Source organism: Acomys minous (assembly GCF_964271855.1).
Source record: "Acomys minous genome assembly, chromosome: 19".
Classification (NCBI taxonomy): domain Eukaryota; kingdom Metazoa; phylum Chordata; class Mammalia; order Rodentia; family Muridae; genus Acomys; species Acomys minous.
In genome coordinates this window covers 36255285-36283108 of record NC_140499.1, presented here as the reverse complement: position 1 = coordinate 36283108, position 27824 = coordinate 36255285, and the positions used below count along the sequence as shown (strand labels likewise).

Below are 27824 nucleotides of genomic sequence, written 5' to 3'. Positions count from 1 at the left end.
CTCTTCTGTGTTCTGTGGTGAAAGAAGAACTCGCTCCTCTCAGAAGGCTTTTGTTATTGTTGTCCATTTTATTAGATATTTTGTGACATGTCCTGGCCCACAGGAAAAATCAAATCAGGGTTCACCTGAGAAATAATGGGCCAAGTGGAGAAATTTCTGATCAAGGCTCTCTTTAATGCTGACAAGTAAAACTTTATATAGCAAGGCCAATAGGACTATTCTGATCCCTCTCTCCCTAGCTCCCAAGGCAAGAAGAACACAATGGCCTGAATAGCTCCCTGTAAGAACTTCCTATTTTTGAGTAGCTCTCTGAAAGGATTTCCTTAACCCTCTAGGTGTTTCTCAGTAGAGACTTCTCTACTTCTTTCAGAGGTAAATAGTCCAATAATGGCCTGGAAAACAAAGACCTCCTCCAGCAAAGCTCAGCAACTGGAAGGTCACAGGAAACAGCCCAAGCATGGTATTTCTGACATGGCAGAATTTAGCAGGGCTTCCCACAGTTTTGTAGTAAACTCTCTTCCATAAAGCAGTGCAGTTGCATAACCAGTTTCATCAGTAGTTTGACCTTAGAACTGAGTGTCAGCCACTGTTGCTAAAATCATTGTTTTACCTCACACACTTACCTTTGTCTGACTGCTTCGTAGTCAATATATGAGATGCCATTAACTATCACCACACCCAAGTTTGCAGAAGTTTTATCATGGGATACAAAACTCTGTGCTTTGGATTCGCTTGTACTCTACTTGCTTATTGTATTTATTTGCCTCTTCCAGATAATATTGAAGAACCTTGGAAAGTGAGAGTCCTCGATGCTACCATAAAAATGACTTCACTTGTGGTAATATACATTTTAAAGGGAAATTGGGATGCCATGTTATAAGTACATTAGAAACTTCTCTTATTTCAAAGTGTTTGAAAAAGATTTCAGTTTTCTTTTCTTGTTTTGTTGTTGCTTGCTTGCTTGCTTGGTTTGTTGGTTTGGTTTGGTTTTTCAAGTCAGGGTTTCTCTGTATAGCTCTGTCTGTCAGGGAATTCACTCAGTAGACTAAGCTGGCTTCCCAAGTTTTGGGATCAAAGGCATGTGCTACCAACACCTGGCTTTCTTTATGGTATGTAAATCAGATCATTCTGATTTTTTAATCACTAACATTCTTTACTAATGTTCTACAAGCAGTGGGTGGCAGACAATGTTTCTATAATACTAAATGTAGTTAGTATATATCAAACATCAGATTAAAAGAAATCATATTGTCTGATAGGAATTTTGGGGAATTGCTAGGAAGCTTGGAAATGTTTCATGTTTTCACCAATACCTAGGGTCATAAAGTCTTTGAAAACTCATGGGTTACATCCATTAAGTTTACAATTTTGATGTGCTTAATTATTTGTTGTTCTGGTGATTTTGTTGTTAAGGTACTTCTCAAGATTTCTCTTCACAGAAACTTTGTATATTCTTTGTATGACTGAGGCCTCCAAATAAACTTGGATCTGGATACATTTGTCAATATTAACTATGTAAACAGTTTTCATGATGATGCTGCTGCCACCATTATAAGTTAAAACAACTAATATGTTTACATTAGGATGAAATGTGTTTTATGAACAAGGCATTTATTTTATTTTCTCAGATCTCTTTTCTACATTTTTTGTGGGTAATAGTTGACCGTCCTGTCTGGGTTTCCAATAGTCCGTTGTGAGATTCCATCTGTAAAAGCTATAAAATCTGTTGAAAAGCTGTATTATATACTTCAGAGAGGAATAGACTTATTTTTAAGCTGGAAGTGCACTGACATGTCTCAAAGGCCCACGGTGCTTCAAAAGCCACTTCTTGAGATCTACTGCTATTATTATCTTTCTTTTTTTCTATTTTTTTCCTTTATTAATTTATTCTTGTTACATCTCAATGGTTATCCCATCCCTTGTATCCTCCCATTCTTCCCTCCCTCCCATTTTCCCCTTATTCCCCTCCCCTATGACTGTTCCTGAGGGGGATTACCTCCCCCTGTATATGCTCATAGGGTATCAAGTCTCTTCTTGGTAACCTGCTGTCCTTCCTCTGAGTGCCACCAGGTCTCCCCCTCCAGGGGACATGGTCAAAGGTGAGGCACCAGAGTATGTGAGAAAGTCATATCCCACTCTCCACTCTACTGTAGCATGTATTATCTTTCTTGAGCCCTAAAATACTGCAATTTGGACTTTTTTAAATGACAGCGACATAATTTGAAACCAGAGAATACACCAAGAAACCGTTAACCAAATTATGCTTTTGTCTGGAACCCATACAGATATAAAGATATTAGAAAGTTTAGGCAGAAGATAGGAGAAAACTATGGATGACAAAGACACAAATGAGTTTGGCAGATGATAAAAATGGAACCTAAAAAACTGCAGAAGGGCTGTCAGCAATCCCATCTAGACATCTAACACATCTTATTTTCAAACTCCAACATTTGCTGGGTCATCCTGGAACCAATTTCTTTCTATACTAATTAATGTTTCTCTTTGTTGGACAGTAGAGGAGGTAGTTGAACTAGTGCCTTTCAGTAGAGAAACTACTACAGCTTCTCTGTGTCTCTCATTAATATCTTGACTTCAAAAACTGACACCTATCTCTTCATTGATATGAAGAAATTCTGAAGACACAGTTGTTGTATTTGACTTCTATTTCTCACATTTCAACAGTGAATAATGACACATGTGGACATATAAGTGACTTTCCATATATGCAAATATATGAACAAATTATGTTATGTAAATATTCTGCATAAAAATTGACAAACTTCTACCTGAAGTTCAATTGATAAGTAATCCTATTATTATCTCTGAATTATATAAGCTCATATCATTTCCAGAAGAAGTAAGTTTTGAAACATATTTCGTGAAATAAAACTTCAAAGATATGATAAAATAGTGTGGAAAATATAATACTCAATAGTAATGCAGTCAAATGACATAGAGTAGAACATATGTGAAAGCACATAAATTTAAATCCAGCTATTCCTTAAATAGTCTATTTAATTTCATGTGTTTCTCTTTTTCTCAAGGTTAAAATGAATAAATACATTGTAGCACTGGTATTAAGAGAATAGGAAGGTACATGTTACCAAACATCACTCAATAATTTGTAGATAAGGTCATTTCCAGTCATGGTAGTATGGCCATATACTCAATAATGTCTAGAATCTTAGCCAATAAAATATGGAGGGAGCCAACATTAATTCCATGACTGGAGCTAAGAAAAATATGGAAATTAACACTATAATAACATATTTATTTGACTGAGAGTATTTTTATAACTAATTGTATTAATGAAAATATTGTTTATACTTAAAGATTGTAGCATACCTAGTAAAAGCTTAAAAGCTAACATCCAGATATAAGAGAATCCATACAATTACCTCAGGATGATTTTTTTTCCTAGCTCCATCAATTTACATGCAAATTTCATGATGTAGTCCTTACAATTGACTAATGTTCCAATGCATAAGTATATTCACCTTCTGGTGAACATCTAGATTGTTTTGCAATTTCTGGCTATTACAAAGAAATAAGTCATGAAAATGATTGAGCAAGTGTCTGTATAACAGAGTGTAGTGTCTGTCAGGTATATGACCAAGAATGGTATAGCTGCATCTTAGGGGAGATAGATTTCCAGCTTCCTAAGGACCACTATGCTAAGTTCCATAGGGGCTGTTCATGTTTGCACTCCCACGATCAATTCATAAGTGTTCTTTCCTGACATCCTCACTGGAATAAGATGTCATTTGTTTTATTGACATTAACCACTCTGACTGGTAGAAGATGAATTCTCAATGTCGTTTTGATTTGCATTTCCTTGATGACTAAGCATAGGAACATTTCCCTAAGTGTTTTTTCTCAGCCATTTGTTTCATCTTTTGAGAACTCTCCTTTTAGTTCTATACCCCATTTTAAGTGGGTTGTTTTCTTGCTGTCCAGATGGTTTAGTTCTTTATATTTTTATCAGTCCTCTGTTGAACATACATTTGGTAAACATCTTTTCCTATTCTGTAGCCTACTGTTTTGCCCAAATGATATTATCCTTTGCTGTACAGAACCCTTTCAGTTTCATTGGGTCATATTTATTAATTGTTTTCTTTAGTGCCTGTGAAAATACTGTCTCATTCAGAATGTCTCTTCTTGCACGAAGGAATTCAAAACTATTACCCAGTTTCTCTCCTCTCAGATTCACAGTAACTGACATTATGTGGTGGTCCTCAATGCACCTGAAGTCGACTTTTTGCAGGATGAAAAATATGGAGCTTTTTGCGTTCTTCCACATGCAGTAAACCATTTTGAACTCCACAATTTGTTGAAGATATTATCTTTCTTTCAGTTTGCATTTCTGTCTTCTTTGTCAAAATTCACATGTCTACAGATATGTGGATTTCTGCCTGGGTCTTCAACTTGATTCCATTGATCTGTTTCTGTTTTTGTGCCAGTACCATGCTGGTTTATTACTAAAGTTGTGTGGTGCAGATTGAGATTAACAGTGGTGACACCTTCACTAGTTCTTTTTATTATTTAGAGTTTTAGCTATCATAACAATTTTGGATTTTCATATCATTCTAATACCGTCAGTGACTACAACTGGCAGGGACAAAGGTAGATGATTTATTGGGTCCTTCCCATCCTTCAGTATGATCTTTCCATTCTTACCCTCAGCATCCGTTTACAGATGCCCCTCCTGTCATCTCAAATCCATTCACTGGAGACTTCAACTCTTGGTTCATACCTAGGGTCCCCCATCCCTTTCATCCTTGCCTCTTCAGATGACTTTGTCTTAATATAATCTACTTGAAGAATCCCCTTCTCCTATTATACTGACATCTCCCTGGGAACATGGCCTTGTGCTGTGGATAAGATCCCCTTGGCTTTTTCCTGAAGCCCATCTCATCTTTTTCTCCTAGCCCACATTTACTCATCTTTATAACCTACCAACATGCAGAAACACTCTCTACCAGACAGCCCACAGACACCACACTTTCCTAAGATTCAGAGGGAGCAACAGAAATCAAAGAATGAAACACCTACTTAACAAGACAAGACCAGATATCCACATCTATCAGTCACCCCAAAGATCCAAACCCCAGATGCCTAGACATAGCACAAAACCACAAACATTAACAGCCAAGACAAAATGCCTCCACTAGAACTCAGTAACCCCACTACAGTAAGACATGAGGAACGCAATAAACCTTAACACAATACAAGGACTTCAAAATAGTGCCCAAGAAGGTGTTCAAGGACCTTAAAGAGAATATGAATAAGCCTCTTTAGTAAAGTCTGGGAAAAAACAGTGGAATGAAATCATGAAAGTAGAAATAAAATTACTAAAGAAAACCCAAACTAGAGACAGAAAACAAGCATACATGCTTTCAATGTGAATAATTCTCAGTAACTTCCACAATACTATTAAATCTTATTACAATATTTATAACTCTTCCTAAAATGCTTAACACACTTTGAAATCAATTGTGTATATATATATATATATATATATATATATATATATATATATATAATGAATATGTATAATGTATTATATATGTATATTAAAATACTGTATGCCAAAAAGAAAGAAAGAAAGAAACCCCAAACTGAGATAAAACTGCAAATGAAAAATTTAGGAAGCCAAAAAACAAAAACAAAACAACAACAAAGATATTCAAACACCTTGGTGGATAATAATAATAAAAATAATTCACTTCTTGATGTGATTTGGGGAGATAGTTCATTTCCAAACTTCTTTGTTTGTTTGCTTGTTGAAGGCATAAAATACACTTTCCAACCAGGTTAAAACTAAAGATTACTTAGAATTAACTTTGACTCCTTAACTAAAATATGTCTTACACTTTGAGCAACTGCTCCCAAAGACAGTACATATCTACAGCATTTTTACTTGCAAGACACAAAGATATAAATGATTCAGGAACTAGAGATGAACATCTGTTTTACGATTTTTTTCTATTTTCTTTTTATTTATGTTTCTCTCATACCCAACACCCTATGCCAACTTCCATTCTGCCCAGTCTCCCTGCCCACATCCTCCCACAAATCCACTGCTCCTCTATTTCCCTTTAGAAAAGAGCCTGCATCCCAGGGCTATCAACCAAACATGATACCATAAGACTGGACACAAACTCTTATATCAAGGTTGGAGACACCACCTAGGAGGAGAAAATGAGTAGCCAAAGCTGGCAAGAATCAGAGGTACCCCACCTCAACTATTAGGAGTCCCACAGAAACATCAAGCTAAGCAACCACAAGCATGGAAGACCAAGTGCAGACCTATGTAGACTCCGTGATGGCCACTCACAGTCTCTATGAGGTCCTATAAGCCCTACTTAGTTGATTCTCTGGGGTGTCTTTTCCTGGTATCCTCTTCCAGCGCTCTGGTCCCCACGACCAGCCTCTGCCTACCACGAGGTTCCCTGAGCTTCACCTACAATTTTAGCTGTGGGTCTCTGTTCCCATTAGGAATCATTTTAATGACTTGGGGGGGGGGTGTCTACCATGTTTGATTCTCTCCTAGGTCTCTGAGCCATGCAGCTTCCAATTCATGACAGTATTGGACACTGGCTTTCTCCCATGGTTTTGGCCTAAAGTTAGACCAGTCATTGGTTGACCACTTCTATAATCTCTGAGCCACAACTGTCCTAGCATATCTTTCAGGCAGGACAGGTTGTGGTTGAAGGTTTTGTGGCTGGTTTGTATCCTAGTCTCACCACTGGAAGATTTGCTTGGTTATGGAAGATGGCAGCTTTAGGCTCAGTGTCCTCCATTACAAGAAGTCCTCACTAGCCTCACGCTCATAGGTTCCAGGAAATTTCCACTCCATCAGGTTTCTAAATTGCCCACCGAATGCCCCCCTATTTCAGTCATCTCTACCCATTACTATCTCCCTCTATCCCCCTATAACCTACCTGCTCCCTTCTGTTTCTGTCTCCAACAGCCCTGAGTCCACAGCAAAATCTATTTTATTTCCCCTTCCCTGGGAGATCAATATGTCTCCCCCTAAAGCCCTCCTTGTTACTTAAGCACCCTGGGTCTTTGGGTTGTAGCATAATTATTTTTTAATTAACAGCTAATGTTCACTTATAAGTGAGTAAAAATAGTTTGACTTTCTGGGTTTGGGTTGCCTTGATCAGGATGATTTTTTTTTCTTTAGTGCTATCCATTTGACTGAAATTTTCATAATGTTATTTTTCTTAAAAGCTGATTGATACTCTACTGTGTAAACGTAGCACATTTTTTAATCCATTCTTCCATTGGGGGACATCTAGGTTGTTTCTAGTTCCTAGCTATTTGAATAAATTCTTGAGATAGGATGGAGCATCTTTGGGTATATCCCAAAGAGTGGGATTTCTGGGTATTGAAGTTTACTGATTCTCAATTTTTGGAGGACTCATCATATTAATTCCCATTGTGGATGTACAAGTTTCTGTTTTCACCAGCAATGTGGCGGTGTTTCCCCTTGCTTTATGTCCTCACTAGCATGAGCTGTCACTCATATTCTTGACTTTAGCCATTCTGACAGATATAAGACGGAATCTCAAAGTCATTTAAGGATGTTGAACATTTTTACGTGTTTTTCAGCCATTTGAGGTTCCTCTACTGAGATTCTCTGTTTAGATACATTCCCCATTTTTTAAATCAGATTATTTGGTTTGTTGATATCTAGTTTCTTGAGCTCTTTATATATTTTGGATGTTAACTCTCTATCTCATGGGAAGTTGGTGAAAATATTTTCCTATTCTGAGCTGCTGTTTTGTCCTTTTAATGGAATCCTTTGTCTTATAGAACCTTTTCAGATTCATGGGGTCCCATTTATTAATTGTTGATCTTAGAGCCTGTGCTATTGATGTTCTGTTTCAGACATTGTCTCCTGTGTAATGTGTTCTCTTCCATCAGGTCGAGTATATCTGATTTTTTGTTGAGATCTTTGATACACTTGGACTTGAATTTTGTGCAGGGTGATTAATATGATTCTATTTGCATTCTTTCTTTTACCTGTAGATATCCAGGTACACCAGCACTATCTAGGAAATATGCTATCTTCTTTACAGTTTGTCAATGATCAGGTGTCTATAGGTGTGTGAATTTATGCCTTGGTCTTTGATTTGATCCCACTAATCAGCATGCCTGTGTTTATCCTAATACCATTTGGGTTTTTGACTACTATAGTTCAGTAGTACAGCTTGAAATCAGGAATAGTGAAATCAGGAATAGTGATACCCCAGAATACTTTTTATTGTTCAGGATTGTTTTAGCTATCCTGGGTTTTTGTTTCTCCTTATGAAATTGACTATTTTCCTCCCAAAGCTCTGTAAAGAATTGTGTTGGTATTTTATGATTTCATTGAATCTGTAGACTACTTTTGGGAGCATGGCCATTTTTTGTGTGTGTGTTAATTCTACCAATCCATGAGCATGGGAGATTTTTATCTTCTGTATTTTATATTGTTTGTGGCTATTGTGGAGGGTGTTGTTTCCCTGATTCTTTCTCAGTCTATTTGTCATCTGTATATAGGAGGGCTACTGATTTTTTTATTAATTTTTTATTCAGCCACTTTACTGAAGATGTTTATCAGCTGCAGAAGTTCTCTGCTAGACTACATTTGAGGGCTGCTTATGTGTACTGTCATACCATCTGCAGTAGTAATATTTTTACTTCTTCCTTCCCAACTGATCTTGATCTTCTCCAGTTGTCTGATTGCTCTAGTTAGAACTTCAAGTACTATATTGAATAAATACAAAGAGAGTGTGTATCCTTGTCTTGTTTCAGATTTTAGTGGTTTTTTTTTTTTTTAGTTTCTCTCCATTTAATTTGTTGTTGACTATAGAGTGGCTATAAACTGTCTTTATTATGCTTGGATATGTTGCTTGTATCCTCAATACTTCTAAGAATTTATCATGAGAGAATGTTAAATTTTGTCCTTTTTTTTTTGTCTTTTTTTCTTTTCTTTTTTGCATCTAATGAGATGCATGTCGGTTTTTTTCTTCTCAGTTTGGTCTATGGTGGATTACAATGTCTGATTTTCTTATGTTGAACCATTCGTGCATCTTTGGGCTACAGATGATTTTGGTGGATGGATGATTTTTTTATGTGATATTGAATTCCATTTTCAAGTATGTTGCGGAGTATTTTCCATCTATGTTCATAAGGAAAAATTAGTCTGTAATTTCCTTTCTTTGTTGAATCTTTGTGTGGTTTGGGTATTAGAGTAATAGTGGCCTCATAAAATGAATTTAGAAATGCTCCTTTAGTTTTTATTTTGTAGAATAATTTGAACTTTTCTTCAAAATCTGGTTGAATTCTGTGTAAAACCATCTTGTCCTGGGCTTTTTTTCTTAATAAATGGTTTTATGCATATGCATGTTTCTATATGTGCATATTTTTTAAGTTGAGAGCTTTATACTGTTGGGAAAACTCTTGAATGTGACAAAAACAGCAGTTTTGATACTATCAACTGCACCTGTCACTCTGCAAGCAATTCTTTATACAACTATCATTTTGATCTTCTACTTACTACATTCTTAAAGAATTTAGCATTTTTACCTTTGTTTCTTAGATCTATAATGTTATGGATAATTTTATAAAATTGTGTTTGTCTCTGTTTCTTTTCTAACCCAGCTATCATGCAAATATTTTAACAAGCTTCACAGCATAATCCTGAGCAATATTAACTTATTCGTAACCCTCTAAGCATGTATCCAGCATGCATCCCAGAGACACTTGCTCTTTGTAGATTTCCCTGTTCCATCTCCTCTCCAGATGTCACTTTGACCCCTCCCATGGCTGAATCCCCTACTTCCTCCTCTAGCTCCTCCTACAGTGATTAGCATTAATTGTCTTTATTGGCATTTCAGGGGACAATTGGAGAGCAATGTTTACATAACATTGAGACAAGAGATTCTCAGAACAAGGATTACAACCAGATAGAGGAGACGGTATAGAAATCAGCATTTTAATTACACAATAACTTTACACCTATAATGTATCAGCTACTTATACAAAGAAGATTATATGTATTACAGACCAAGATAAATGAGATTTCACCAAGTTCTTCCAGTTACTATCAATGTAGCAATGGTCAGCCATATAAGTCTCTGGCTTTATGATCTTATTATCATGAGACAAACACAATAATATATGCTCTGGAGTATCCTAGCACATAACAAAATACAATGATATAACTGAAATTGGTCAGTAAAATCTTAGATAACTTATCAGAAGTACTAAGGAAAGCCTGACATCAATGGTATAAACAAAAATGTGGCTTTTACCGCCTTCAAGTGATTGTAAGGAAAAGAAAATAATCTGTTGGATCTATTATTCATAGAGTAACTGCATGACTTTTTATAGCATTTAATCTAATCTGGAAACAATGGAGACAACATAGTGAGTGAAACACTTTTTGTGAAAACATGAGCATCTACATTCAGGTCTCCAGACCTCAGAGACAGCCAACTATGTTAGCATTCATTTCCTATAGTGGGAGGAGAGGTGAATACAGATATAAAAGTAACTTTTACTCAACTATCTCAATTGTTGCCTGTGAGGCTTACTGCCTCTTTCTGCTGACCTAGGCCTCGTCCTGGAAGCTTCTAGCATCAGTACTGTCTAACTTGGGCCAAGAATGTTTTCAGCCTTTTAGACTTAACTGCTAAATAAGCTCACTTTTTCTTGTTCTTTCTGGGCTGTGCACTGGCTGGTTCAACTCAGCTGTTCTGGCTCAAACTCCTCTCCCAGCTGACTTCTTCAATCTGGCTTCTCTCTCAGCCTGGAATTCCTCTACTTGGCCTCAAACTAACTCAGAAATCTGCTCTAATCTTCTGGATTCTTGTCATTTTCTTTCTCATTCCATCTTCACCTGAGTTCTCTCTCTCTCTCTCTCTCTCTCTCTCTCTCTCTCTCTCTCTCTCTCTCTCTCTGCATCTCATCTCTCTATTACTGTCTTGGTTTAAAAAAAAACAAAACTGCCTCCTCTCTCTCTGAAAAACTGCTGTTAAGTAGCTTGCCTTTCCATTCTCTCCTTGTGAGAGTGGGGAATATTCTCTGTCAAATAATCTCTAATTCCTCACCTTTTCTGCCACTTGGTTAGACAATACCTTCAAACATGGGTGCTTCATTCTATAAACTAACTTTACCTTCATCTGGTATTAAAGGCATGTACCACCACACCTGGACATAAGCTTTTCTTTACCTGATACTTGCTCTATACCAGGCAGGCCTTGAACTCAGCTCTGTTTGCCTCTGTCTCCTGGATTGAAGGCATATTTTTATTCCAACCAGATCACAAAGACCTAGAAGATCATTGGATAGGATCTCTTGTCAGAACAGCCATGTTCTGAATTACTATTCCTCTACAGACGGGAGAATCAATGGAAGCTCCTGGGTCAGGTACATTGGTATATACAGCTGAAGCAATTGACAAGGTCAAATGATAAACACCAACACCACAGTTTAGATCTGATTTCCACAAGCACTTATGGCTGATATGTTCACACATAAAAACACAGACAATTTTACAACACTAAATTGAGTGAACAAGGAAAAATTAAAATATTGGAACATACATAGAAAGCCACATTTCAGATAGTTTTGTTTTAGACTACAGTTAAGAGTAAATTATATCTATGTAAAATAAATTGAAATTTTTGATGGCATTAAGTAAAATTAATATTATTTCCAAACTGCGTATTTAAAATTTTTCAATTACTTATTTATATATACCACATGGTTTTCCTGTTTTATTAGGTCATTGATAATTTGGTACAATTATGTTAGACCATATTTACCATTCTTGAAACCACTTAGCCATCCAAATTCGCTTGTTTGTTTCCTTTTTTTCCCTACCCATAATGTTTAATCTGTACCTCCTGACTGAATACTCTTGGATGTGTGGCTCTCAACTAAAAGGAGGGTGATGTACCAAGTCATACCCTTAGAGAAAACTGACTATTCCTCTTTGATCAGCTAAAAACAGTCAATAGCTCTTTGACAAGGGGTAGGACACCATGTATGCTTCCCTCTTCCAAGATGAAAGTTAGCCTGGCTAGAGTTTGCATGGGTTTGTGCATGCTGTCCCAAACACTGGTCTCATACATTCAGTTGCCATGTTGTATCTGAAGGGCACTGTGGTTTTCTTTTTTGTTTGTTTGTTTTGTTTTGTTTTTTATTCAATCAATATCTCTGGTTTATGTATTTTTTTTCAGTCCTCTCTTCTGAAATGATCTCTGAGCTTTGGCAGGAGAGAAGGCAGTATAGGTATTCCATTTAAGAGCTGAGAATTCACTAGTCTCTTATTCTCCTGGCCTTGGTTCATTTTACACCTCTGCATTAATCACAGTCTACTACAAACAGAAGCTTCTCTGGTGAGAATTGAGAGATGCATTAATCTATGGCTATACCAATAAGTCATTAGGAGTCAGTTTAATACCATGTACACTTAATAGAGCGGCAGAAGTAGGTTCTTTCCTACGGTCTGTGCCGACCCACAGACTCATGACTCAACAATGGTGTTAGGTATCATTTTCATCTTGTATAATCGGACTTAAATCCAACAGTTCAATAAGAATGTGGTAGTTTATCCCATAGTGTTAAAATTGGTAGTGCAATAGTGGACAAGTCTTTCCAACTCAAGGTCATTGTAGTTCATGGCGTTCACAGCTGGACAAGATTGATGACGAATATTTTTATCCTCTGGTGGTATTGTTATGCCCAAATTTTGAGAGACTCCTTGAACAGAGCACCCAAGAGCCAAGTCCAACGGCAACCACAAGGAAGTCTTTATTGCAAGTTCAAACCTGGGCCACACCTCCAATGCACGGACACAGCAGATGCAAGGAAGTGGCCCCAAGTCTCAATTGAGAGGGGTTTTTATAGGCTTTAGACAAAAAAAAAATGGGTTTTACAGTATATGATTGGATGGCATTTGGAGGGAGGGAGTTACAAGCCTTGGCATTTCATGGTTAGGTAATGTGTGTAGGGGCAAGTTGACCTATAGAGAAGATTGGTTGAAGCAGTCATGGGGGTATTAGGAACTTTGACCTGAATTCTCCTAATTGGTTGTTGCTATGTGGCAGACCATCTGCTGATAGGCTTGACCAGCAAAGTATATTTGGACTTTCCCAAGGTGAGCTGATTGTGTTGCTAGGGAAATTTTTCTGTTTAGACTACTTTCTGGTTTTTCCTGAAACCTGCGTTCAGCCCTTGGCCAGGTTTAACACAAAATGGAGTTTCTTTTTCAAAATGGAGTTTGTCTGGTCCTTACATTATCATAGCAACTTCCAGCCCTATTCCGCCAGTAGGGACAAAGTGTCCAGATCAGTATCAGATTAATATCGTAAAACATCTATTTGTGTATTTTTGACAGCTTTATGCATTTACCTGATGAATTTTCTTCTTTCACTCTTTCCTAAACTTACTCTAGTCCATTTCCAAAACACGTTTCCCTCCTACTTTCATGTCTGCATGTTTTGTATGATCCAATAGGTTTAATTAGAGTTTCTTGGTAAGAATTTGAAAAAGATTATTTACTATAGCAAGGACAAATAATTAACAGATTTAAAGAAATGTATACCTCCTTCCTCAATAACCAATAATTACCAATATTTCCTCAGGGACCAATGTATTTTCTTTACTCATCCAAGATCATATAAATGGTTCATGAACTCAATCTTGTGTTAATCTGGTTCAGATGAACACATTGAGATTTTCATGCTACCAAGATGCAGTTAGGAAATAAAATCATTCCTCCAGATTATTATCACATTCTTTATTTTTTATCATTGTATATGAATGTATATTTGTTGTTCTTAAAAGAAAAGTGTTTAATGTTTAAATTTTTGTCTTCCTTTTATAGGCTACATTATCTGAAAGCATAGGTTTTATGAAATATGAGAAAGTATTTTCAACTTTAGTAGCACTTTACATTACAAAAGCAGTTTCCGATGAAAACATAACAGTGATTGACACAAACTTTAGTGACATTCCAGTCCGTCTGTATTTTCCAAAGAAGAAGTCTGAAAGACAGAGACCAGCTGTAATTTTCTTTCATGGTGGTATCTTCGTCTTTGGAAGTGTCAGTAAGTGCATGTCTGTGTGTGCTGTTCATATATTTATGTTGAAATAAGAGCTATGTACTGACAGAGTATTTGTCAATATAATGTTGACTTGGGTAATATATACTTTGTAGCAGAAATACACAGAAATGTATGGGTCATGGCTCACACATATTTCTTTATTCGCAGGTTGGTAAGTAAAAAAATCATATGGAAATAAGATTGTTTATTTAGAAATAAATTATTTATTAAGAAACATATAGATAGCCTAGACTTGGAAGTGTAAACATTGAACTTTTAATAAAATCAAGTAATAGCATATTCTTTCATATGTAGTTCCTTACAAAAGTTAACTGTCTATGAAATAGAGTTATAATAAACATGAAAGAATTAGGATTAAAAAAGGAAAAAATTTTACTAAGCTTTTAATATTTAACAATGTCAAGATTCCTTTTAGTTATAAATATATATTAATTCACCTAAAATACATAAATTGCCATATATCATGTTAGAGATAAAAATACTAGCAAATGAACTAGAGAAAATTTAAAAAATAATAAGTGTGTGAGAATTTGCAAAGTTCAGGGAGATATATGCAACCAATAAAGAAAGGTAAAACGAAGGTTACTTATAAGTTCATTAAATATACATGCCTTTATGTAAATATCTAAGCCTACAGCAAAGGAAAAACTCATTTGCTTAAATTACACTAAAAATATATCCTGTATCAAGTAAGTTGATGTACCTACACTTAAAGTTTCCTTTAAAAAATAACTATGGTCAGTATCTTAATTTGTGAAAATTATAACACTGGCTACCATGTTATTAGCAACGTAATTCCAGATTTCCCAATTCTTCTGCCAGTAGTTTTATGGAATATGGCGGTAATGAGTTGTAAACAATCTTTTTCCTCCCCCTGAACTCTGTCAGAGTGTTGCCCTACATGACAGCAAAAGTGAGGATTACAAGGTTTCCGTTTCCTTCTTTTCAGAGCTCCCAGCCCATGATGCCCTGAACAGACAGACAGCAAAGAAGCTTGATGCTGTTGTTGTGGGAATAGAGTAAGAGAGTGATAACACTTCTTACCACAGCGCTTGTGCTCACAATATAACTTGGCTTCTTCTGAGCTTGTCACCCAGCCATCCAATACCCATATCCTGTGGGGTTTGTTTAAAATTTTTTTCCTAGAATTTTCATATCAATGTGTTATCAAAGGCATTATTATTTGTGATAATTTCTGACATTATAGGTCCAAGTGTAAGGCCAGAGGAAGGACCATCTTTGTTATCACAGGAGTGTGTTATCTAGGAGTGTGAACTCCAGGTTTCACACGTAGCTGCCTATCTACCAGTAACATAACTAGAAAGGATACACATTATTTGTTTGGAATGTTGAGTTTTATTTGGTCTGGTTATAAAACAGTGTAAGGTTAGTTTTGTTCTTGGTTCTAGGTTTTTTGTTTGTTTGTTTTGTTGTTGTTGTTGTTGTTTGGTTCTCTTTTAGGAAAAATTTTGAGAGAAACGTGAACTATATTAAGACATTATTCAAATAATGTTTTAACCCATGGCTTTTTACCAACATTTCCAATAATATACAAAAATATGAGGAAGTTCTTAATACTTTATGAACTATTGTGTCCTCTGTGCTACTGAAATTCTCAACAGAAGGATAAAACATTGGTGAACATCTTGCAAATTCCATAGTGAATAGTGTAGAAATTGACTTTATAGACTTATAGACCTCAGATGAAATCACTGTAAGGAATTTCATAGTTGAGAGTATATTAGGGTCTGGTAGAACACACTAGGGAGATCAGCTCTGTCTTCCTCATAATTACTTATTAATTGAACCAGAAAAAAATGCTTAAGTTTTAAGAAATATCTAAGTTATAAGAGTATGAATGTGTGCCTTCTTTGCAATAATTGCAGCTAAATTTATTTTTTAATAAATTTTTTAATTAATTTATTTTTGTTACATCTCAATGGTTATCCCATCCCTTGTATCCTCCCATTCTTCCCTCCTGCTGTCCTTCCTCTGAGTGCCACCAGGTCTCCCCCTCCAGGGGACATGGTCAAAGGTGAGGCACCAGAGTACGTGAGAAAGTCATATCCCACTCTCCACTCAACTGTGGAGACTGATCTGACCATTGGCTAGATCTGGGTAGGGTTTAAAGTTTACCGCCTGTATTGTCCTTGGCTGGTGCCTTAGTTTGAGCGGGACCCCTGGGCCCAAATCTGCCTACCATTATTGTTTTAAATGATGGTTTTAAATGGTATAAAGTACCATATACTGCTTATGCATTCTACATGATTTTTAGGTACTTACTGTTCTTTATCTTGAAGAGTAATAATATTTTTATGTCATTTTGCTAGTTTTCAAATATTTAAGACATGGAATAAAATGTAAATATCTGCAAGGACTACCTGATATAAGCATGTGAATAATTCCCCAATTCTAACAGATATTAAGATGATAAAATTTAAAAATATGAGCTCAATTGAGGCATGCTTCAAAGACAGAACACACACAGCAAAAGATGAAAAGACACAGTAGTACTTAGTCTTATGAAACAATTCAAATTTTTGAGTATATCTTTTGGTATCCTGAAAATGTTCATACTTCATATGACTATGTTGATTTAAATTCTGATTTTCAATTTAGGATATGAAATTCTACAATTTCCTCAGAGTGCCACCAGGCCTCCCCATCAAGGGGATGGTGGCACTCAGAGGAAGGATAGCAGGTTACCAAGAAGAGACTTCATACCCAATGAGCATATACAGGGGGAGAAGGTCCCCCTTAGCCACAGACATAGGGGAGGGGAGTAGGGGGAAAGCAGGAGGGAGGGAGGAATGGGAGGATACAAGGGATAGGCTAACAATTGAGATGTAATATGAATAAATTAACAAAAAATACAAATAAAAAGAAGAAATTCTACAATTTGTAGAATATGGACCTACATACATTTATAATGAAAGCCACCTGTCAGTAATTTATTCTCATATTTTCTGCATGTAAAATTTCTGGGTAATCATATCAATGGTGCTGAATTGCTTTTGAGTCACCAAGTGCACTGAGGGCCACTGAAGCTACAGACTTCACTGGGTAAACTCACTTTCTGTCTTACTCCATCTTTTCAAAGAAGAAGTTACCAGTGAGCTCAGGGTTAGTTGGTGGGACTTACCACTGAAAGTAGGGCCATATATCAGTGTATCTGTTGGTGAGAAGGAGATAATTACTTCCATAATTTTAACATGGGCTTTGTCATGGTTCTTCTTGATTTACCTCTTAAGCTACAGACGTGCTCCTCAGCATCCATTCCCAGGTGCATTTGAAGATTGTATGTTTGCAGTCAAGTTCTTTCTCCAGGATAAAGTTCTTGCAAAATACAGAGTTGATCCTGCTCGCATCTGCATTGCAGGAGACAGTTCTGGGGCTTCGTTGGTAGCATTAGTGACTCAAACGGTATGTTGTATGTGTTATATATGTTTTAATCCTAACACAAAAGAAGCTGTGTTTTAGGTGCATTTGTATTACTTTTATACAGTATCTGTGAACTTTAAAATAAACATGTAAGATTAACCATTTTGCATATTACTTTAGATGTGGCTTTATTTTGTAATGCTAGGAAGGCTTTTTAAAAATACTTATTTTTACATATAGGAGTGCTCTATCTGCATGTACCCCTGCATGCCAGAGGGGGCATGAGATCATACTCTGCATAGTTGTGAGCCACCATGTGGCTGCTGGGAATTGAACTCAGGACCCTTGGAAGAGCAGTCAGTGCTCTGCTTTCACAATCCTACTTTCGTTTCTAAGGGTGGGGAACAGGCTCTGGGCATGAACCTAGAGCCACTTGCCTCACTACAAGACTATGCCACTTTCTCTTTTAAACTTACTGTTTCAGCACAGGCATTGGATAAGATTCCTGGAAGTGCTGTGCAGTTTGTGTAGACCTTGCACTTGTGAGCCTCCTGCCCCCAAAACCACAAGATCCAGGTAGTAAAAAACAGTCATTCTGATCCTGGCGCACCCTGCCGATGTTAGGGAAAACTCTGTCATTATCTACGAACTACCCTAACTCGTTACAATAAGGAATTTTGGATTCTGATTTTACTGATTTTCTATAGATTAAATGGAAAAATGATAAAAACATTTTTGTATCACTACCAGTATTGAGTGTATTAGTTTCTTTTTTTCCTCTGAGGCTAAATATCTGACAAGAAGCAGTTAAAGGGAAGAGAGGATTATAAGAGTTCCTGGTGAATCCTTCGGTGCATCATGGCAAGAAAGGCCTGGTAGTGGGAGTCGCTTGTGGCTGTAGGTGTAGGAGTGTAAGGCTGTTCCTATCCCTCAAGCCTAGAATTCAGACAGAGATGAGTGCTGGTACTCAGCTTCATTTCTGAACAATCCTCTTTTGTTCTCCTGAAGGCCTCAACACATAAGGTGGTTTACCTCCATGTTAAGGGTCAATTCCCCTGACTTTATTCTCCCTGAAATACTCTCATGGACACGCCCACAGATACACTCCAGTCTGGGGCTCCCACATGATTTTGAATCTAGGCCAGATGGTACTGATGAGTAATGATGGCAATGTGGTAAACATGTGGACTGTCATACATAACACTGGGCAACAGATCACGCTTGCATAGAGGAATTCCTACTGTAATAAAATTAAGACGTCTCATATTAAAATTCTTGCTGAGCCTAGCTAAATAATCACTGTCTAGTAGGCAATATTTTGAAAAGCAATCTCAGTCCAATACATGATTCATATTCCCCCAAATGCATTTTTAGAACAAAATGAACATCTTTTATTTTTATCCTATTTTTATCCTCTTACAAAGTGGATGCAGTCTCAATGTTCTCATTTATTGAATTTTACTGGATATTCCTATTTATATTTAAATTTTAATCCAATCAAGAATATAAGTTTCCTTCTTCAAAACTAGTTGATTCATCCGAAGACAAATATCCCTTTGATTATCCAATCATAAAATCCTAATGAAATGCCATCTCATATAAGCCCAGAAAATGCTTAAATATGTTTTATTGAATTACTTTAACTCTTGTTTGGTGAGGTAACTGGTACATGAGCAGGCTCTAAGAATAATATAACTTTCTTTTAAAGAAACTTCTAAAGGAAGTCATAGTTTTTTTGCTAGAATCCAGCTCCAGTACACAGGGTAAACCAAGGCAGGTCATAGGATTGGAGAAGACCGGTGATTGGCTGGTGTTTCTCTCTATACTTTAAGTCTGTTCTTTTCTTTTCTCTATGTTTATTAAGTTTACATCTTGGTCATGGCTCCATCCCTTCTCTTCTTACCCCACCCTCTCCCTTACCCTCAACCTCCCCGTCCTCCCTCCCCAATTCCTCAGAAAAGAAGGGCCCCAACTTCCTATGATCCCCACCTTATCAGGTCATACCAGGACTGAGCATGTCCTCTTCCCCTGTAGCCTGGCTAGCAGTCCTGCCAGAGGGAAGTGATCAAAAAGCTAGTGAGTCCATATCCGAGACAGGCCCAGTGCCCCTTACAGATGACCTGAAGCCTGAGATGCAGGGGCCTAGGGCATGGTCCTTGGTTGGTGCTTCAGTATCAACAAGGCCATCTGCGCCCTCCTTAGATGCTTCCCTTGGTCTTAACTATTGCTATGTGGGGCCCGCTGGAGAGAACCACTAAAGGAAAAGAGAAATATCAGGGGACTGAATCCTAGACTTTTGGGTTGAGAGTTGAAAGCCCTACCTATTGAGTTGTCCAAGCCTTCCAATTTTCCTCCTGCCAAAACAACTCTCTAGCTAAAACCTTTTAGTTTTTATCAGCAGGAAGTTTTAATCAGCAAAGTCAATTAGTTCTTTTAATTCACAGTACAAGCTGCCAAGCACTGACAGTTTCCTGCTGGAAACAACAGGTTATAAAAAGAAAAACCTCAGCCTCATGAGGTCCCATTTATTAATTGTTGAAATAAATAAATAAATAAATAAATAAATAAATAAAAACCCAGTTCTTTTTAACTTACTGGCTTAATGATCACCAGCTTCCTGAAAGCTGATAAAACATATGAGATTGCTTATCACCTACTGATGGTGTGTCCCTTTAATCTCAGCAGTCGGGAGGCAGAGACAGGCTGATCTCTGTGAGTTCAAGACCAGCCTGGTCTACAAAGTAGTCCAGGACAGCCAGGGGTGTTACACAGAAAAACTCTTGTCCTGAAGAACCAAAATAAATAAATAAGCTTACTAAAGTTAGGAGCATGCAAAAGTATATACACATTTGGCAGACAAAACAAATAGAATTTTACAAAATACACACACACACACATGCCCACATGCATGCATGCACGCACACACGCACATATAATCAACAGGTAAAACAAGGGAGTTCCAGAGACACCTTTCATCAACAAATATGTAAGAATATATATATATATATATATATATATATATATATATATGTGTGTGTGTGTGTGTGTGTGTGTGTGTGTGTGTGTGTACATATACATACATATAGACAATATATACAAACAATTAGACAAATAAGCAGAGAGATAATATGACATGGACAATAAATATATATGTACAATTAATGGATGAAGTTAATTCCAGCGGGCTTCAACAAATGTTTAATTCTGTCTTGGATTTTTATACCGTCTGTGGAAATAAATTACATCATTCAAAAATAGACACAATAGTTACATAAAAAGGGAGTTACAGTAGGAGTGTTAATTCTACATTCTTTCATTAGAACTGTATCTAACTAGGTACTTCTGTTTACTGTAAGTTTAGAGCAGTGGTTTTATCTATATGCTCATTACCAGTTCACAGTTTTATGTTTTTCTTATTTCATATGTACATTATGTGGTCAAAGCAAGAGTTTTTTATGTCAAGGTTTTTCTAAGAAATAGGTGTCTATCATGTCTTATGTAGATAGCCATTTATTCTTTGTTTCTATATTCATATGGCCTTTCTTATCATGGTATACACCTGGGCCTTATCCTTGGACTAAACCTGGTATTTCCTTGATTATTAATTTGTTTCAATCTTGTTTTCTTTCTCGTAATTTACATGGAGGTTCACAGAGGTCCTAGCAGTTTTTGCTATACTACAGGAGGGCTTTTAAATTACTTAACTCAAGTCAGAAAATCTATAAAATCATCATCAGGGATTATGAAATCATCAATTCATTTAAACAGCACTATGGCATGAAGGTGCATCTTCAAAAAAATCCACAGGAAATCTGCCCAACAGAGTCAAACAATAGGCAGTGAGGTCTCTGTCATGCCAGACATCTGCTGCAAGCATGGAAAGGCAGTAAAGCAACAATAAACAGTCATGAGGCAAAAATCCCTGGAGATTTGCTTAAACCAAGGACACACCCATTCATCAGCCTTGCAAAAATGACTGGGCTGCCGCCAGGAAGCTCACTTGCTTGCCTTTGCCAATCCAGCATGCAATTGCTCCCAGCTGTTTTTCAAGTTAAAAAAAAAAAAAAAAAAAAAAAAAAAAATATATATATATATATATATATATATATATATATATATATATATATATCTCAAGATGGAGTACAAAAGATGTGTGTTCTTGTGTTTTAAAGAAATAGGACAGGCCTGATGAGGTGGCTCAGAAAAGGCACCTGCTGCTGAGCTGGAAGACCTGAGTTCAATTTTCAGAACCCACAGAGAAGGAAAATTAACCAAATCCTAAAACTTGTCTTCTTCAAGCAGTGATAGCACAACACATTGTTCTCTTATGAATCATCAGGAAAAGAAAAAACCAACAACACTATTCTAAACATTGTAGTTGAAAACTAACATAAAGAGTTAGAGATTAAAATAGGTCACTTCAGTAGGGAGCGCCACTATGATGTCTTCTTATGAATCCCAAAGTTCCTGAGATTTAGAAAGTTGAAAGAATGGTAAATGAGTTAGTCAGATAAAGATTAATGAATAAATAGGCATATTTGTGATGGCTCAGAAAGTGTCTGGAGTAAATGAATTAAGAAAAAAAAACCTAGAGAAATAAATAAAGACAGACATCCTTCTCCTTGACTGAATAAGCTTTTAGACATAATATATCCAGTGGTGAACATAAGATGGAAAATGATCAATACAATTGAGGTAAACTGATCTATGCATGTAGAAAGTGCTCCTTTTGATTAGGAGTTAACATATGCAAACACACATGTACATGGTTACAGTGAAATTAATTATGGTGATATTAAATACATGAAATAGTTGTTGCCAGATTGATAACCCTGTGGTTCTGGCTAGTTTAGAATAATTAACTTGGTTAATCCTTCAGTTAATTTTTGGAAATTAAATTTAGCATATGACCTAAAATAAGGGAAGTAAGAACACTGCATGCTAGATAAGCAAGCACGACATGCAAGGCTTAGGGATATTAGGATTGAAATGTTTGTAGATGGAAAGTTGGCTCACTGGGTAAAGAAGCTGGCTACCAAGACTGACAATGTGAGTTCTATCTTGGAACATGTTGGAGAGAGAGTAAAACTCCTGCAAGGTGTCCTCTGACCTCTTAAATTAAAACTGAAAACTTAGAGGGAAAGACAGAATTTCCACCAGGAAATTTTTCTAGCTTTAGAAAATGGGCATTGGATGAAAAGTGCATCTAGTGGCTCACGATAGCACATGACTAGGGAAATCTGAAGCCACATGCACACCTGCACATTTTCATCCCCCCCACCCCCGCCTCTCTCTCACTCAGGGTATAAAATTGACACATCAGCAAAGAGCATTATGGGGATATTAGAGAATTTAGGACATGTACAAAAGGATAAAATAAGAAACCGCTACATAGATTTACCTCAGGAGTATTCTCTGTTGTTCCTGGACGCTAGGACCAACACTGCTCCGACTGGCTTCCTACTCCACCCTACGCACCATTTTACCAGTCACACAGGGAGCCATCAGCAACCTTTGTTTTACTTTTATTCCAACTGCCATTACATATTATTGGTGTGGCTACTGAAATTCTGTAAGAACGCCTGGGAGGAAAGTCTAGAAATAAGTCAAGCAATTTAACTCACCCTATTTCTTATGGACCTCTTTACAAGATCATAACTTTTCTAGTTGAGAAGAGAAGATTCGGCCTTACAGCTGCATAGTTTTTCCTTCCAAGGTTCTTGTATCAGGATAATTGGACAGAAGGTCTCAAAGTTTGTGCAATGTTAAAGGCATCCTTTGGTTTGGTAGGGTAACATCCTTCCCACAAAGTTCCAGGGTAGTATCACAAAAGGCTGTCAGATGCAAGAAACAGGGATGTGGCCACCAAGTCTCCTTTCTGTGATTCAAGGTTCAAATGCTTTGGGCCAGGTTAGACCCTGTGATGCCCTGACTTGCCAAGTTTAAGGCTCCCTTGGCTGTTCCTCAAGTTCTCAGTGTCCTAGGTAAATTTAGACACTGACAATTCTTGTTCTCTTCAGTGAAAATGAACCTTTAACTGGTCACCAATGTCTCTATAGGGAATTTAGCATAGGACATCTGAAATTGCATTAGTGTACTAGCATCAAGGTTTTGGAGTTTATAATAGAAGATTTTAATTTTAATTATTATTTGTGATGGCTTTTAATAAAGTTTAAAACTGAGAACATAAAGGTAAAGACAGTATTCCCACCATGAAATTTTACTAGCTTTAGCAAAGTAGACATTGGAGTAAGAAGGAATCTAGTGTCCCAGGACAGCACAGGACTAGTGAAATTTGAAGCCCAGACAGTCTCTCAAATGAGTAGTGCATCTTGGCATTTATTCCAGTTTATTTTTATTTAAGGAATGTAGATTTTTTCAATTACATTAGGAACCACAGTTCTTCCCTTTTTTATACCTTAAATGTGATAGATTTCAGTGTGTGTGGGGGGGGTGTGTACATGTGTTTATGTGAATATACACATTACAAATGTGTGCACTTGAATGTTCATGTGTATGCATGTGTTATGCATATAGAAGGTATATTTCTCTACTTTATTTTTGAAACTGGGTCTCTTACTGGTCCTAAGACCACTGGGTCAGCTAGGTTTGCTATCCAGTTAACTTCAGGAATCCCACAGAGTCCACCCTACCCACACAGTACTGAGGTAATAGGTATATGCTGTTATGTCTAGCTTTCTTTGTACTGGCCATCTGTACTTAGGACATCAAGTTTGTATCAACAACTATTTTACTGACTGAGCTATCTCCACAGTCTTTAAATGTACTAATTTCTCATTCATTTTCTTTTATATCTTAATATAAAATTAAAAGGTTAAACTACCTTATAACCTTGGTGCTCTTCAAGTACAAGCATGTGTATGCTAAGTCACGTGGTATGGCACTCCTAGTACACATGAAAGAGCTATCCCATGACTCTGCCTCAGTTTGGAAACTATGTGCACTGCAGAATTTTTCTCTACTTGTCTGAGAGGCGTCACTTAATTGAGAAAATATCCATTCTAAAACCACTGGGAAGGAATAAGAAACCTGGAAAGATTGACCTAGGGATTTTTTTTATGAATTTATAGGACCTCCCTTCTATTGTCCCGCAATTTGGAGTTGGTCAGATGGTTAGCCTTCTGATAAGCTAATGAAATCTCATGGAATTCTTTTATTTTATGGAAGTTCTTTGCCTTTCTGAGGACATGGCCTTGAGAACTCTTTGTATAGTTTGGGATTTCCCAAAGAGTTGCAGCCAATCCAATCACTAATACAGAAGTGCTGTAGGAGCTGCTGCTATACAGTACTCAGGCTCACAGGTGAGGTCTAGGTCCATTGCTGTGGAGTGGACAAGAAGAAGATAATGTGGCTACAGACTCAGGACTCCTCTTATTTCTGATAAGAAACAGGCTGCACCTGCAACATCCACATCCTTTTCTGATCTTCATAAATTATTCTCTTTTGTCTAATTTCAGGATTTTCATGAACCCACCAGTGGTTTAAATAATGACTTCTATACAGTTTAAACATTAGGCCTTTACTGGGTTGGTCTCCCAGATACTGTCTAAACTTAACGTGACTATCCTATCACTGCAACCCTCCACACAGGCAACTCTTTACCTTCATGCTCCCTTCTGTGTTCTCTGTGATTCTCCCTATTAATCTTGCTTCTCTTTGTATCCCTCTCCCAGCCAGGAAGTTTCAAACTCAAACTTCTTGCCCCAGATATTGGGGCAAGCTGTCAGCTCTTTATTACAACCAATCAGCAGTGAGACCTGAACCATCTCTTAGATCGCCTCAAGCACAGAGGGCTGGCTGACCTTCATGGTTGTGAGCAGGTATAGGAGGACAAGAATTTGCAAATATAAAGCTTGTGATGGGCTCATGAAAATGAAAATACCAAGATCCTGCCAGCACTTACCTTTCTTCCAGTACAGTATTCAACAATAGAAAATATGAAGACACACCTTCTGGAAGGACAGTGGCCCCAACAGTCTATCACCTCTATCATGTCATGTTACTTAGATATTTATCTAAGTTATGTGTTTTTTTTTTAACATGCCTTAGTTCCCACTTAAGTTTACTTTATATGTGAGCATTGGAAGTTGTATTTCATTATATTTGTAGATTTTGCTTATTCTATTACTCAGGTCAAAAATTATTTTAAGAAAACTGGACATAGTAATAAATTCATATTATTAGAGCACTTGGAAGACTGAAACAGGGAAACACTGTGTTCTAGAACAACCTGAGATTCACAACCAAACTTTATCACAAACAACAAAAGCCTAAAAGTAACAAAAAATACATTATAGTTATTATGTCATCTTTCCTAGGATGCTTCTGATTATCTTGATCATATTCCTGTCTCATTGTCATATATGAATAAATATGTGAGCAACAAAATTGCATTGTTTCTGCACAGATGAAAATGGAACATTATACTCATGTTTCTAACTTAATGAGTAAATTTATGAGAAAAATCACTAATAATGTTTCAGAGTAATTTTAACTTAGGATATTAAAATTAAGCTATCAATTCCTTTGTTTGAAATCTATTGACTCATTCATATTCATTTCTAGTTACAGAACGATCCAGAATTCAAAGGTAGAATTAAGGCACAAGCCTTGATATACCCTGGCCTACAGATGATTGACAGCTATCTGCCATCTCATCAAGATTATGAACATGGTCCAATCTTATTCAGAAATATGGCATTCAAGTTGGTATCTCTCTATGTGTCTGAAGACACAGCACTGGCCCAGGGTATACTGAGAAATGAGCACATGCCTGAAGGATCAAGACATCTGTTCAAGTTTGTTAACTGGAGTTATTTCCTTCCTGAGAAGTATAAAAAGAACCATGTTTACACTGAGCCCGTTCTTGGCAAACTAAATCCTTCCTATCCAGCACTTGTGGACAGCAGACTGTCCCCTTTGCTAGCCAGTGACTCCCAGTTACAGAGTTTGCCACTGACCTACATCCTCACATGTGAACATGATGCCTTAAGAGATGATGGTCTCATTTACATTTCTTGGCTTAGAAATGTTGGGGTTCAAGTTACTCATGACCACATAGAGGATGGAGTCCATGGAGCTATGTCATACACCACAGGTTCAGTGGTTTTACAAGTAGGATTTAGAATAAGAAATAGGTATATTAATTGGTTAGTGGAAAACCTATAAATTGGTACATATATATAGGATATTATTTAGTTAGTAAAGTAATCTGAAAATTATATTTTGAACTATTATATGATGAATGGGCGTAAAATAATCCAAGTTTGGGGTAAAACTATATTTCAATCTAAATAAAGATTACTGTATATGTTTGACACAGTTGCTTCATCTAAATTTTAGAAATATTGCTATAATGAGGATATTCACTTTATTATTTCCATTAATTCTCATTTTTCAGGAAGGATATGCTCTGAGTATTAAAAAGTGGTAAGATAATGGGAAAATGTGATGAAATTGAAGGTTGTAACATGAATGGAACCATGAAGACTGGATAGGAGCACATCACTCTCTAGTACTCCAGAGACAAAAAGAGAAACAAATCCCTAAAAGAAAAAAATTAAATATAGTAAAAAAACAAATCATAAATGAGAAGAAAGTGTGATAAGGTACAATTGTAATGACATTTGTATGGACTGAGCATTACACTGTAATTTTGCTACTGTTCCAGTCAGGGCTGTCCATACATTTTTCATTCTGCCCTAGGTAAATTAAGAAGTTATTGTCACCAGCATGAGGAAAAGTTGTAGAGGCTTTGCTTGACAAAGTTTCAAAGACTTCAAACTGTCCAACAACATATTTAGACAACCAGAACAGCTGTAGAGTGTAGAAGGAATTGTAGATATTATCCCAAGTGAAGGCAGTCTTGGCAGGTTTTGCCTCAGGATCCACTGCTTGGAAACACCACCAATACCCCACTTAGATGGACATTGTTGAAGACTGTGAGGACCATCCTGGGTCCTGAATTCAAGAAATGGATGGAGGCTCCAGCCAGGCTATTGTGCTTCTAATCAAACATCAACATCCATGGGAGGAGGAATCCTGGAGCAAGAGCCCCAGAAAAAGACTCAGGCGGAGAGGAGAGGAGAAGACTGCAGGTTCAAAGCATGAGTGCTCATGGATCAAGAAAAGACCAACATACAGACCGGACCAGCATACAGGCCAGAGATACCTATCCTGTGGAATAGATACTGAAATTTTTATTCTTGTTTCCCTTTAACCTTTTTCCCCTCTTGTATAGAATAGTTGGTTATATAAAAAGCCTAATTGTTAAGAAATAGAGCAACAATTGAG

The 27824-nt window shown here is 36.9% G+C and overlaps 1 protein-coding gene across 4 annotated transcripts; it reads left to right on the top strand.

Annotated features, from left to right (window-relative positions):
• Positions 1–635: 635 nt before the first annotated feature.
• LOC311590017 (arylacetamide deacetylase-like 2) lies at positions 636–27078 on the top strand. 4 transcript variants are annotated; one of them, XM_084768789.1, is made up of 6 exons: positions 653–838; positions 11317–11424; positions 13889–14111; positions 15079–15148; positions 17381–17552; positions 26097–27078. In XM_084768789.1, the coding sequence occupies exons 3-6, from the start codon at positions 13916–13918 to the stop codon at positions 26697–26699; spliced, it is 1041 nt and encodes a 346-aa protein (XP_084624915.1). In that variant the 5' UTR covers positions 653–838; positions 11317–11424; positions 13889–13915; the 3' UTR covers positions 26700–27078. The 4 variants fall into 4 exon arrangements, with proteins under 4 accessions (XP_084624913.1, XP_084624912.1, XP_084624914.1 ...); XM_084768787.1 differs by lacking the exon at positions 11317–11424 and having other exon boundaries at positions 636–838; positions 26103–27078; XM_084768786.1 differs by lacking the exon at positions 11317–11424 and having other exon boundaries at positions 639–838.
• The last annotated feature ends 746 nt before the right edge of the window (positions 27079–27824 follow it).

Excerpts from the sequence above, each read along its gene's own strand:
- LOC311590017 (XM_084768786.1), top strand. The coding sequence starts at position 701 with ATGGGATACAAAACTCTGTGCTTTGGATTCGCTTGTACTCTACTTGCT. Across the intron at positions 839-13,888 it reads TAAAAATGACTTCACTTGTG|GCTACATTATCTGAAAGCAT; the intron begins GTAATATACATT and ends TTCCTTTTATAG. Across the intron at positions 17,553-26,096 it reads TAGCATTAGTGACTCAAACG|TTACAGAACGATCCAGAATT; the intron begins GTATGTTGTATG and ends ATTCATTTCTAG.